The sequence below is a fragment of the Camellia sinensis genome, chromosome 9, assembly GCF_055761805.1.
Source record: "Camellia sinensis isolate YWXY chromosome 9, ASM5576180v1, whole genome shotgun sequence".
Lineage (NCBI taxonomy): Eukaryota > Viridiplantae > Streptophyta > Magnoliopsida > Ericales > Theaceae > Camellia > Camellia sinensis.
In genome coordinates, this window is record NC_138969.1 from 29,922,639 (window position 1) to 29,933,658 (window position 11,020).

At 37.2% G+C, this 11,020-nt stretch overlaps 1 protein-coding gene across 2 annotated transcripts; it reads left to right on the forward strand.

Moving 5' to 3' along the window:
- The first annotated feature begins 9,392 nt into the window (after positions 1 to 9,392).
- LOC145799054 (DNA topoisomerase 2-like) lies at positions 9,393 to 10,769 on the forward strand. Of its 2 annotated transcripts, XM_082888621.1 has the most exons (4): positions 9,393 to 9,912; positions 10,013 to 10,199; positions 10,290 to 10,336; positions 10,675 to 10,769. In XM_082888621.1, exons 1-3 carry the CDS (start codon positions 9,874 to 9,876, stop codon positions 10,334 to 10,336), a joined length of 273 nt encoding a protein of 90 aa, XP_082744747.1. In that variant the 5' UTR covers positions 9,393 to 9,873; the 3' UTR covers positions 10,675 to 10,769. The 2 variants fall into 2 exon arrangements, with proteins under 2 accessions (XP_082744747.1, XP_082744748.1); XM_082888622.1 differs by lacking the exon at positions 10,675 to 10,769 and having other exon boundaries at positions 10,290 to 10,417.
- Positions 10,770 to 11,020: the final 251 nt, after the last annotated feature.

The window sequence follows — 11,020 nt, forward strand, 5'->3', positions numbered from 1 at the left end:
GTAATTTCCTTCGAAGAAAATAAGGTTTATTTCCTTGAGTTAAGTTGACACTTATTTTACCTTATCGTATTTCGGACTTAGTGGATGTAAATATCACCGTGGACTTAATGGATTAAAGAAAAGGACAGGTAATATAAAAAAATTGAGCTTAAAATGAATCAACCAACATAAAGAACCAATATGATTGATTGAATTCAGTCGAACGTCATACTGACTTTATTGTGTCAAGGCTTGTCTTACATTAGTCCATAATGTTTCGATGAACCTTGAAGCGTCTCTACTTCCCTTCTTGAATTTGCTTCATGATAGGAGGAAGGGTGGTTGTTATGCATTGCATTTATTGATCTTTGTCCTATCGTGTCCAAAATCATCTTGCGAATCAACTTGCAACCATAGATGGTTTGGGAACCAAGTTCGCTCCTCTCTTGAGTATTTTCCATGATAGAGAAAAGTAGAAGAGACAAACATGGCTAGGAATACCCTGTCTGCATGTTTGCACTGTTTCACCTCAGGCACAAAAAATAGATTTCCGCAAAGAAAACAAGGTATGCTTGGATTTATTTGGGGTTCGACTAAGTCTTGTTTTGGGTCGGCAAGGCTCCAATAAATTGCAAACAATACACTTTTGGTCGAAAGCAATGATAAAGTAAAACAGAACAAGTCTCAACAAGGCAGACAGAGTAATTCCTGAGGAGCATCGCACAATCATTACATATTATTTGTTGTAATAAATTAGATTGCCCCTTTTCATTATTATTCATTCGGATTTATAATAATTAATTATTCGGACAATTGGACATTCGAACCCTCCTTCGAGAGGACAAATATGTAATAAGTTGTATGTCTTCCAACCCCCATTCTTTCTCTCTTTTATTTATCTGCGTATGATGGTTAGTTTAAGGACATCATGTTTGATTTAGCATACCCATGTTTGCATCCACTTGTATTGCATGCATAAAAGTTCGGCTCGTCATATTATTCAAATGTCAAATTCAAACTCTTTACTTGAATACATGCGCTATCGCGTGCCTTCAATTGACTCACATGCCATGCTAGTAGTCGAGCTTATTAATTGCATATTGTATGTGTTGAATTAGCCATGTTACATAGTTAGTGTGGGAAAGTGGTTTAGAAATACTCTTCAGATCCTAGGAGACGCTAGTGATCCTCAGTTAGTCACCTGAAAAGATACAAACACTCCAGTCGGGGGTGCCGAAATTAGCACTCCGACAGACAAGTCAGTTCAGACACTCAGGATAGCTTGTTTACTAAGTTCAGTAAAGTGATTCTTACATACCTTTCTAAATCTGTGGTTCTTGTATTAATACTTGCTTTTTGGGCCTCGGGGCCTGAGCCTACTTTTACCCCATTCCCCTTTTATTTGTTCGGAACTACTGATCTCCGGCTATTCGGCATTCCTAACATATTCGGCATCCTAGTCACGCAGTATGGAGCCGAATAATATCTAATTTCTGGGGTACGCACCTTGCGACTCTTCTATTTATTCGGCTCCCACAATTCCCCCCCAAGCACTTTACCAACGACAGTTGGTTGGAGTGCTTGGTTCTGAATTTCAAAAAGTCATAACCAAAATTTGGCGGTTGGCCTCATCCTCATGCAAATATCTAATCGCACCCCTTTTGGTTGTCGTGTCGACTTCCCGCCCCCTCATACGTGTCTATTTATTGCAATTTAAAATTTTTGACGTCCTTTTGAGTATGTATTTTATGACGCTCATCGCTGGATTGCCTTTTGAATCGTCCCTGCAACTCTCTTCTCCGATATCCTCTTCGTCCTTTGTAAGTTCTCTCTTTCCTTGCTTCAAAGGCTCTTTCTGGTTTATTCCTTCCTTGGCATATTCTTATAAACTGTAGGGTATGGAGAAACATTTAAAAGATCTTCTCTCATCAGATCGAATTGCTGGCTTTAAACACCATTTCTCCATTCCTGATGATGTTTATCTGTCGTTTGTTGCAGACGGCACTTTTGATATGGAGAGGGAGGACAGAACTATGATTGTCTTTCCTCTTTTGTCAATCGCAGAGGGTGGAGTCCGTTTTCCCCTTCACCCGTTTCTTAGGGTTGTGTTTCACCATTGGGGTTTAATCCCTTCTCAATTCAATGTAAATTTCTTTAGAATTATAATGGGGGTTATAGCGCTTAACCGTCGCCTTAGAATTAACCTTGGCATTCCAGCCATCCGGCATTGCTATGCCTTGGCTAAGTCTTCTGGTCGGCACGGGCGTTTCTTCCTTAGGGCCAAGGATATCGAACATCAGCTAATTACTATGCTTTTCAGTTCTGGGAAACGAGTTAATGATGTTATGGTCGTTGTCTAGGGTAACTGGAAATTTGGCGAAGGGGAGGATCATGTCAACCCTAATCCTAGAGGGAGGGACGAGCCAGGTGGCCGACTGCCTTCTCGCTTTTATTATTTGTTCATTTTTATTGTAAAGCCTCTTCTTTGAAATGTTACGGTTTGGCTTGTGCAAGGAACGATTTGAAGAAAGTCCTATCTTCGACTGACGACGCTGTTCTTTCGGATATCAAAGTCACGCTCAAGTATTTCGGCCGTCGAAGTCTTCAAAAACTAGGGAGGGCGGCCCACATTCTGCTTCATTACGAGCCGACATATACGACCTTTTCGGCGGCGGAAAATATCCCGGTTCCAAAGGGTGAAGATTCTCTTATCACTCTTATTTTGTCCGACTTCAAAAACTTGAGGCAGGTTCGTTTTGAAGGGTCTGGTTCGGAGCGGGATGTAGCTAATGTTACCGAATCAAATCAGTACAAAACCGAGTCTGACGAGGTAGTGAATTCGGCCGATCCTTCATCCACTTCGGGTTGGGGAGATCTTTCACTTGACGGAATTTTTCACGGCTTAAAGGATTTTTCCACCGCAGGCCCCGAAGACATGGCCAGGTTAAGCCTGATAAAACTTGCCAAGAAGGCGAATGCGGAAAGGTTGGCCGTGCGGCGAAAAGCGGAGGCCCTTCCGTCTGAAGTACCACCCGCCACCGAATCTCAACTCTCCCTGCCTGTTAGTGAATTAGAGTCCTTGCGGGTTATTGAGGTGGAGACGGCAAAAAATCAGAATGCTAAATCTACTTTTATCGTACAGGTCGGCCAAGAAGTTGAGGAAGAGGCAGAGAAATGCCCTGTCGAGTTTGAGGCCGGCTCAGAAGAACAAGGCGGCAAACGTCCTCGATTAGAGGGATCGAATGTGATCGTTCCTTTTGTCATTCAGCCGATGATAAAAAACATGCCGATTTCTTCTGATGCTTTGGCGCTTAAAGATCCAGAAGTCGCATTCAGCTTGGCTACATCCGTGTCGTTGCTGTCTGACAGGGAGGCTTTCCAGGTGGAACCAGATCTGAATGCGACAGCACTAGCCGCCCAATCAGCACTTTTGGTACATATTCGGACTTTGCTTCACTTAATCCAAATACTGTTGAAATTATGGTTTTGAATTCTTATTTTGCAGACCATCGGAAGGATAGCCGATATTGGCCATCACCATCACAACGTCATCAAACAGATTGGTCGTTTACAAAAGAAAGTTTAGGGCCAGAGGAGTAGGGCCGAGGTCGAAGCTTTGAGGGCGAACAAGGAAGCCTCAAGGGCCGAGGCCGAGGTGGAGAGGGCTCATAGCGTGGATCAATTGAGATTGGATGCCGAGAAGGAGGCGGACGCGAGCAAAGATGCACTTAAATTGGCCCAGAAGGCGGTCTCCAAACTGGAGGCTGAGTTGGCTGAAACGAAGGCGGCGAAGGAAACAAGTGACTCAGAGGCTTCCAAAGTATTCGAGGCCGGGAAAAATACTGGACTCGCCGAGTATTTGGACCATGTCCCCAAGTTTGAAAATCAGGGATTCAAACATGGCTGGCACAAAGCCCTTGCTGCTGCTAAAGTTTCATTGATTATGCCAATACCATATGAGCAAGTGGATGTTGAGCCATTGGAGACTTATTCCGATGACTGATCTGGGCGACTGACATAGTTTTAGGATGTTGAATGCATTTTTACAGTTTTTAATTTGGTATTTTTCATGTGTTGCTATAGTCATAGTTTTTGCTAGGCATTTTCATGCGGGCTTGTAGCTTTTTCTTTAGTAATTTGCGTATATAAAATTTCATGAGTTGTGCTCAACTTGATAAGGAAAATGTTGTTGATGAATGATATTGCTTTCTATTATGGTTAGATCGGTTGCTTAGCTTAGGTATTTGGCCGACCAGATTAGTAAATATGTCCTTGCCTTAGCCAGGGTGCGAGCTTGCGAAGCCGAATGGGCCTAACTTGTGGGTTGGCTGAGGCACAGATTGATCGGCGCTTGCGCTTGAAAACATGGCCGACCAGATTAGTAAATCTGCCCTTGCCTCAGCCAGGGCGCGAGCTTGGGAAGCCGAATGGGCCTAACTCGTGGGCTGGCTGAGGCACAGATTGATCGGCGCTTGGACTTAAAAGCATGGCCGACCAGATTAGTAAATCTGTCCTTGCCTTAGCCAAGGCGTGAACTTGTGAAGCCGAATGAAGAAATCTAAAAGAAGAAATGTTTGGTTAAAAAGAAAAGGAGAGAATATGAGTGAAATTAGTGTTAGGAGAAGAGACACTAAATATAATTAATGCCTATGCAGTTATGTTCCCCAAATAGGATTAGATGAATCTATGGAACGATAATTTTGGGAGGATTTGAGTTGGTTAGTACATAGGATACCTAGCAAAGAGGGATTTTTTTTATAGCCGTTGATCTTAATTGCCACATAGGGAAAGGTAATAGGGGATGTGAGGCAGTGCATGTGGGTTATGGATTTGAAGAGAGCAATGATGAATCTATTGCTTTTAGGATTTGCAATGATATACTTCTTTCTTTACAAACATATACTTTTAAGAAGAGGGATAAACATTTAATAATTAATTGCATTTGAAAGTGGAGTGAAAATTAGTCAAATAGATTTCTTTTCTTACTAGGATACTTGATAAAAGAACATTTAATAATTAAAACTTATTAATTATTGAAGTTTATGAACTTATTAGGTAATTATTAAAGGGTTGACCGTGCTTTTAAAATATATAATTTGTCTTCATGCTGGACTCAATTTCTTTTAATTGATTGTTCCTTTTAGTACTCTACCACTCAAATGTACTTATATTCTGTAGACCAAAGGCTAAATCTCCACCTCAAGATGCTTTACTAAAACTGGAAACAGAGCAAACTTTCACTGAACTATCTCAAGAGAGCTCCATGTTTGTTTTTAAGCTGGGTTTAGTTAAGCTCCAATGCTGCCTCTTGATGAATGGGACCTCTAGTGATGTTTAGAATGTCTCATGTCATTTCTTTATGTCAGTAGCTTTAGGGGAATTGAGTTCTATCCTTTTTTGTATTTTTCTTTCATGATCTTGTCAATTGACCTTGCTTCGGGTCTTTGTCATTTTTGTAAAGCTATGGTTATAATGTTTGCATCATATTTGTTTTAGTATGATCTACCGTTTTTTATTGTGTTATCCTTTGCACTTGTACTAATGTCAGATGGTTTCTCCTAATGCTAATTGCCTGTACGTGGTTGAAGCATCTATGGCACATAGATCATCAGATGAATCCTTAGTCTATGCTATATGATTTTTTTTCACTAGCACTTTATTTACCTTCAATGGCATCTGTTACAGCTGAAAATATTTGCAGGATTGGCCTTTCCTTCCCTTTACTTCTACAATGGAGGAGTTAGAGAGTTCCTTGCTACAATAAAGCAACAAGTTTTTATTGCGAGGTAGGTTGTTTTTAATTTTAATTGTTCTTTTCAACTTGAAATCCTTTGATTGTGAGTAATGAGCATAGTTGGAGATAGAATAAATATGTTTTTTGGACTAGAATATATTTTTTTTATTATTACAATATGAATGCCGAATTCCCTAGTTTGTTTTTCTGACAATCTATTTTGATTTAATATGATTGATTTTTGTTCATTTGAACCACATAAAATTGTTATTAAGGCAACAAACATAAAATTGCCCATTCAATACAAAATTGTTATTTTTTACGGTGACATCGTCTCTGTAAGTATCTCTTATGTTTTTCTCCTCTTCAATTCACTCTAATTTAGGTGTTTTTTTATATTTTATTTTATTTTATTTTAATTTGCTTGCTTAATTTCGTCATAACTTCGCTTCGTTTGTACTATAGAGCGATTTGTTTAGTAATTAGGGTTTAGTTTTGACTGTTTCTCTTTGATTTTACTGTTTCATGCTTTATTTATTTTTTTATTTTTTTATTTTTTTAAAGTATCAACGGCTCCAAGTATTGTTTTGTTTGACTAGTTGTTTAATAAGACTTTGATTTCTTATTGTCATCGCTTAAAGCATAGAAATTTCTTTATTTATCTGGAGTTGGGAGATATAAAATATGTTTTGTTGAGTACATAAAACAAATCTGTTTTGTTTTGTTGAAAAAGTCTAGGTTCTTGTGGATTTTTTGGCCTTAAGAATATGTATTTGTGTTGATGCATGTGACTTTGTTTGCATATATTTGATTTTTTTAGGGGGGCTGGGATTTAGCTTGGTGATAAAATCATTCATTTTGATCTATGTGATCCTCAAGTGAAACGAGCCCTTTATACTGTATGAAGATTATTGATCCACTATTATACACGTAGAAATGTAAATACTCTCTTGAGAAGTTCAACCAATAAGTTTCTTTTCTTCTAATATGATTTTTGCATGTGGGGGTCTAGGAGGATGGGATAGGTATAGGCCTAACTTTTTAACATTATTTGCACAAAGTGGCTACATAAATTATATTAAGCTGGGTATATTGTATGATGAAATTATTATAGTTAACTACTAATGTAAAGATGATCAACAGTTTTACAGGGAGGATGTTATAAATATCATATAATTAGATAAAGTGGTATAATTCTGATAACCAAGTTCATGCTTAAATTTCATGGTTCTTTGGTGTTCTATCCTTTTTGTTTTGGACATTGTATGTTGTTTATTTGTTTAGTTGTCTATGTTCCATGCAATCTATTTTTGTTTAAATACTTGGGTCAGAGGTTCCATAGATTGTTTATTCTTAATTTTTATATTGGCTCACTTATTTTAAAGACATCCTTGTACCTGCTGCTTATGCATTAGGGACTGGTAACTCTTGCTTCGTTTGGGATAAATCTGCCTCATTCCCCTGTTTTCTTTTATAAATAATGGATGTTTTAAGAGTGAACATCTTTCTTAGTAGAGCAATCTGGAAAAAGAATAAGTATGGTGATTTCTCCACATTTTTGACTAGGAATAGTGACCATCACAAGAACTTTTAATTGTACATATATATACCCACCACAAACAGACAGATATTTTGTTGTGCCAATATATCTGAAACGACAGATAGCTGACACATGAGCACTGTTTAACTCTCTATCTCTTTGTTCTATCCTCCCATTATATGTGTAAGAGTTCCTGATGCATCTTTCCTCCCATTATATGTGTAAGAGTTCCTGATGCATTGTTTGGCTTATGTTCACAACTGAAATATGGCCCCACTGTTCACTGCCTTTTGTATTAAACCTAAATTTGTTGCTTGCTTTTGAGAATCCTTGTCCACGTTGTTGTAATTGTAGACCCAAAACATATTACTTAAAGGAGATGATAATGGTTGGATTATACAATTTCAAAATGTGTAATATATGACCTGACTGATTCATTGGTTACTGCCTTTAGCCTTCCATGGCAGGGTCTAAGAGCTGCAACAAAGAAGCAAAAATATGACAAAATATGTGAGAAGAAGTTATCAACTCCCATTGAGGTATGTTCGTGATGTGAGTGATATGTTTTGTGCCCTTTGTGATTTGAATAGGGAGAATAAATTTTGGCCCTGGAAATCTGATAAATTGGAAAATTTTCTTGGAATATATCTTTTTTCAACTCAGTTACATCTCCAGTGCTATTCTTGAGTATTATATAACAATTTAATGGTGTACATGAGGTCAAAAAAGTATGATAGAGCCTTAAAAATTCTATTAGACGAAGAAAAACATTAAATATTATTTTGGAAACAATAATGAGGAGCTTAATGAAGAAGCCCTTTTGAAAGAAGCTTTTCATGAACAAATAGAACTTTTATACTAAAGGAACAAGCATAAAAAAATAATCACTTTTATATTTTAAAAAATAAAAGAAGCGGACTAATCAAGCTTCTCTGCTTTAAATCATTCAAAATGTCTTTATCGACATAGAAGTCCAAAAAAACCATGTAAATGAATTGCATTTACATCCAATAGGGGAGTTGAGCCTATGCCAAATGATTAGAAGGCCTCTGTCCTATCCGTTAGACCATGAACGCCTTTCATTTGAACAAAAACACTCATGTATTCCTTTCAGGGGTGGCTTTATTTTTTAATTTTGAACCATTTGCAGAAGAGTTATATCTGACACAGCATTTGTTTTGAAAGGTTTTATGCAAGTCGCATCCAGTGGAATTTGCATCTTACTTCCATTATTGCCACTCTTTAACATTTGATCAACGACCAGATTATGGATTCTTAAAGCGCCTGTTTCGTGACTTGTGTACTCGTGAAGGTATCAACAAACTCAAATTCATCAGATAGTTAAATGCATATACATTTCATTACTTGTAGAGCTACAACCCACGTAGTTCGATAGCTTAAATGTGAAATGTGTAGTGGATTTTTTTAATAGTTGGTCTACATAACATATAAATTTGTGATCAGTTCATTGAAGTTTGCTGTATGTGTTTATATATATGGGGTTTTTATTAATTGAAGTTTGTTACATTCTTGATCTACAATCATTTATGCTCAGTTTGTTTGCATGGAAAATGTTTTGTACGAAAAACTTTTTCCTATGTTTGTTGGTGGTGGTGGGATGAAGATATAAATGCTTAAGTATGAGTAAATTTTCTCATCTTTCTTTTTCTTTTGAACTATGACTGGGTGTAGATATTATGCTGTTTATGCACTTCAGCTGCATAATCTACTGGCTGGTGGTTTTGGTTTACATTTGTCCCAAATATTATTTGCAATAGGGTACAAACTATAGCATAGCCTTTTGCTGTTTGGACCATTAAAGTATATGTAGAGTATTTTTCTGCCTGCTAGTTTAGTTGCTCTTTAGAGTGACAGTATATCAGATTGGATTATTCTTCAAAAGAAATGTAGAGTGTCCCCAAAATATTGCCATATTATATATTGGATTCTGAAATTTGGTCTCAAGTGAAGTGGGACAAGAATATGAACTTTATTCTCTTGGTTCAACACTCAAATTTCATTATTTCAGTTTAAAAAATCTAAATTTCTATTCTAGGATTGTCTGATACAGACATCTATCCTTGTTAAACAGAAAACACTGTATTGGAAAAGAAATGATGAAGCAGAAGCAGGCACCAATGTGGGAACTTTTGAGCTAATCAATTTTAAGGAGGTACCAAAAGGAGCCTTTAGGTTTTGTTTATCTTTCTGGGTTTGTTCCCATTCAAATTTTTTTACCTTCTTCAAGTATGAGCATAAGGTAACAGTGTCTAGTTAGTTTCCTGCCATTGCTTTTCATAATCCTTCAACAAATATGCAGTCACTCGAATTCGGCCTTTGTTATTTAAGCAGGCAAATGATGGTAGTAATTCATTCTTTTCTCTGCTTAGAAGTGATGTGTTACACATGAGAATGTGTCCTATTATCATTCTGATTTCTTCATATATATCAAGTTTGATGAGCAACAAAAGGATTTGGAAAGAGTAGGGATGTCTGTCTGGTTATGAAATGTTTTTGATATACCAGAAAATGCTAATTCGTTAGTGATTTATGTTTTGATACACATGAGCTGCCTATACGACAATGGACTCAAGATTATAAAGAATTTCTTGAATCAATTATGACAGGAAATGATAAAATCAAGGACCCATTTATCAAGGTATAATTAAGTTTGATTTCTTGAACTGATTTCTTAGTACATTATTAAGTTGTAGTATGTGAGGTGTTTGGAGTCTCACGATAGATTTTAATGGTTGCAGGATTACAGAGAGCACAACGATGACACCACCGTACACTTTGAAGTTATTATGTCCGAGGAGAACTTGATCATGGCAAAGCAAGAGGGCTTGCTAAAGAAATTTAAACTCACCACAACTATCAGCACAAGCAACATGCATCTGTTCGACCCAAAAGGCGTGATTAAGAAATATGAAACCCCTGAACAGAGTATGATTGTACTATACACCAGTTCAGATTAACCTCTAATCATGTATCAAATTTTCAGGTTATTTACAATTTAATTCTTTTGATTTGTAGTTCTTGAAGAATTCTTCCACGAATCAGAGGTCATCTGTCAAACTTAGGTATTTCCCCCCTTCTTCTTCTGATTCTACCATTGTGGTTGACCTCCCTAGGAGGGAAAGTGTAGAAAGGTGGGAGGCTTGTTTAGTGGGGCATTTTTTGGGTAGGAATTTGAATTTTAATTATGTCAAAAAGTTTGCTTTCAATCTATGGTAAAATAAGGGGTTAAGGCCAGTGCTATCTACCTCAAATGGGTTCATCTTTTTCATGTTTGATGTCATGGTGTTCTTATTCTCTCTCTCTCTCTCTCTCTCTCTCTCTCATTTCAACTTTCTAATTATGTTTTCTTGAATACTATTTGGATATTGGAAGCTAAATTTTATTTTGTTGTTATTATTAGGTGTGAGGTTCACATCTTATCATGGGAATTTTATGCTTAGGTCCACTGATTTATTAGCGCTTCCAGCTGTAGACTATGATAAAGCTTACGCAATGCAGATGGGTCTTAAAGAAACATTATTGACCACTCAGACTGTATATTTCCAAGTTGCTTTGTTGTATCCTTTAGCTGATGCATAAGAAATTCAAGCATGCTTCTCTTGGCGTGTGGCAGATGCCTTTTGGAAATTTGCTTATTATAGAAACTTCTTGGTTTCATTTTCAATTTTTCATGCCTTCACAAAGCTAAAGAAATACTTGGTTATAATTTTTCTTATTGCTAAGCCATTTGCTCATGTAGGATGGTC

Excerpts from the sequence above, each read along its gene's own strand:
- LOC145799054 (XM_082888621.1), top strand. The coding sequence starts at position 9,874 with ATGACAGGAAATGATAAAATCAAGGACCCATTTATCAAG. Across the intron at positions 9,913-10,012 it reads TCAAGGACCCATTTATCAAG|GATTACAGAGAGCACAACGA; the intron begins GTATAATTAAGT and ends TAATGGTTGCAG. Across the intron at positions 10,200-10,289 it reads ATATGAAACCCCTGAACAGA|TTCTTGAAGAATTCTTCCAC; the intron begins GTATGATTGTAC and ends TTTGATTTGTAG.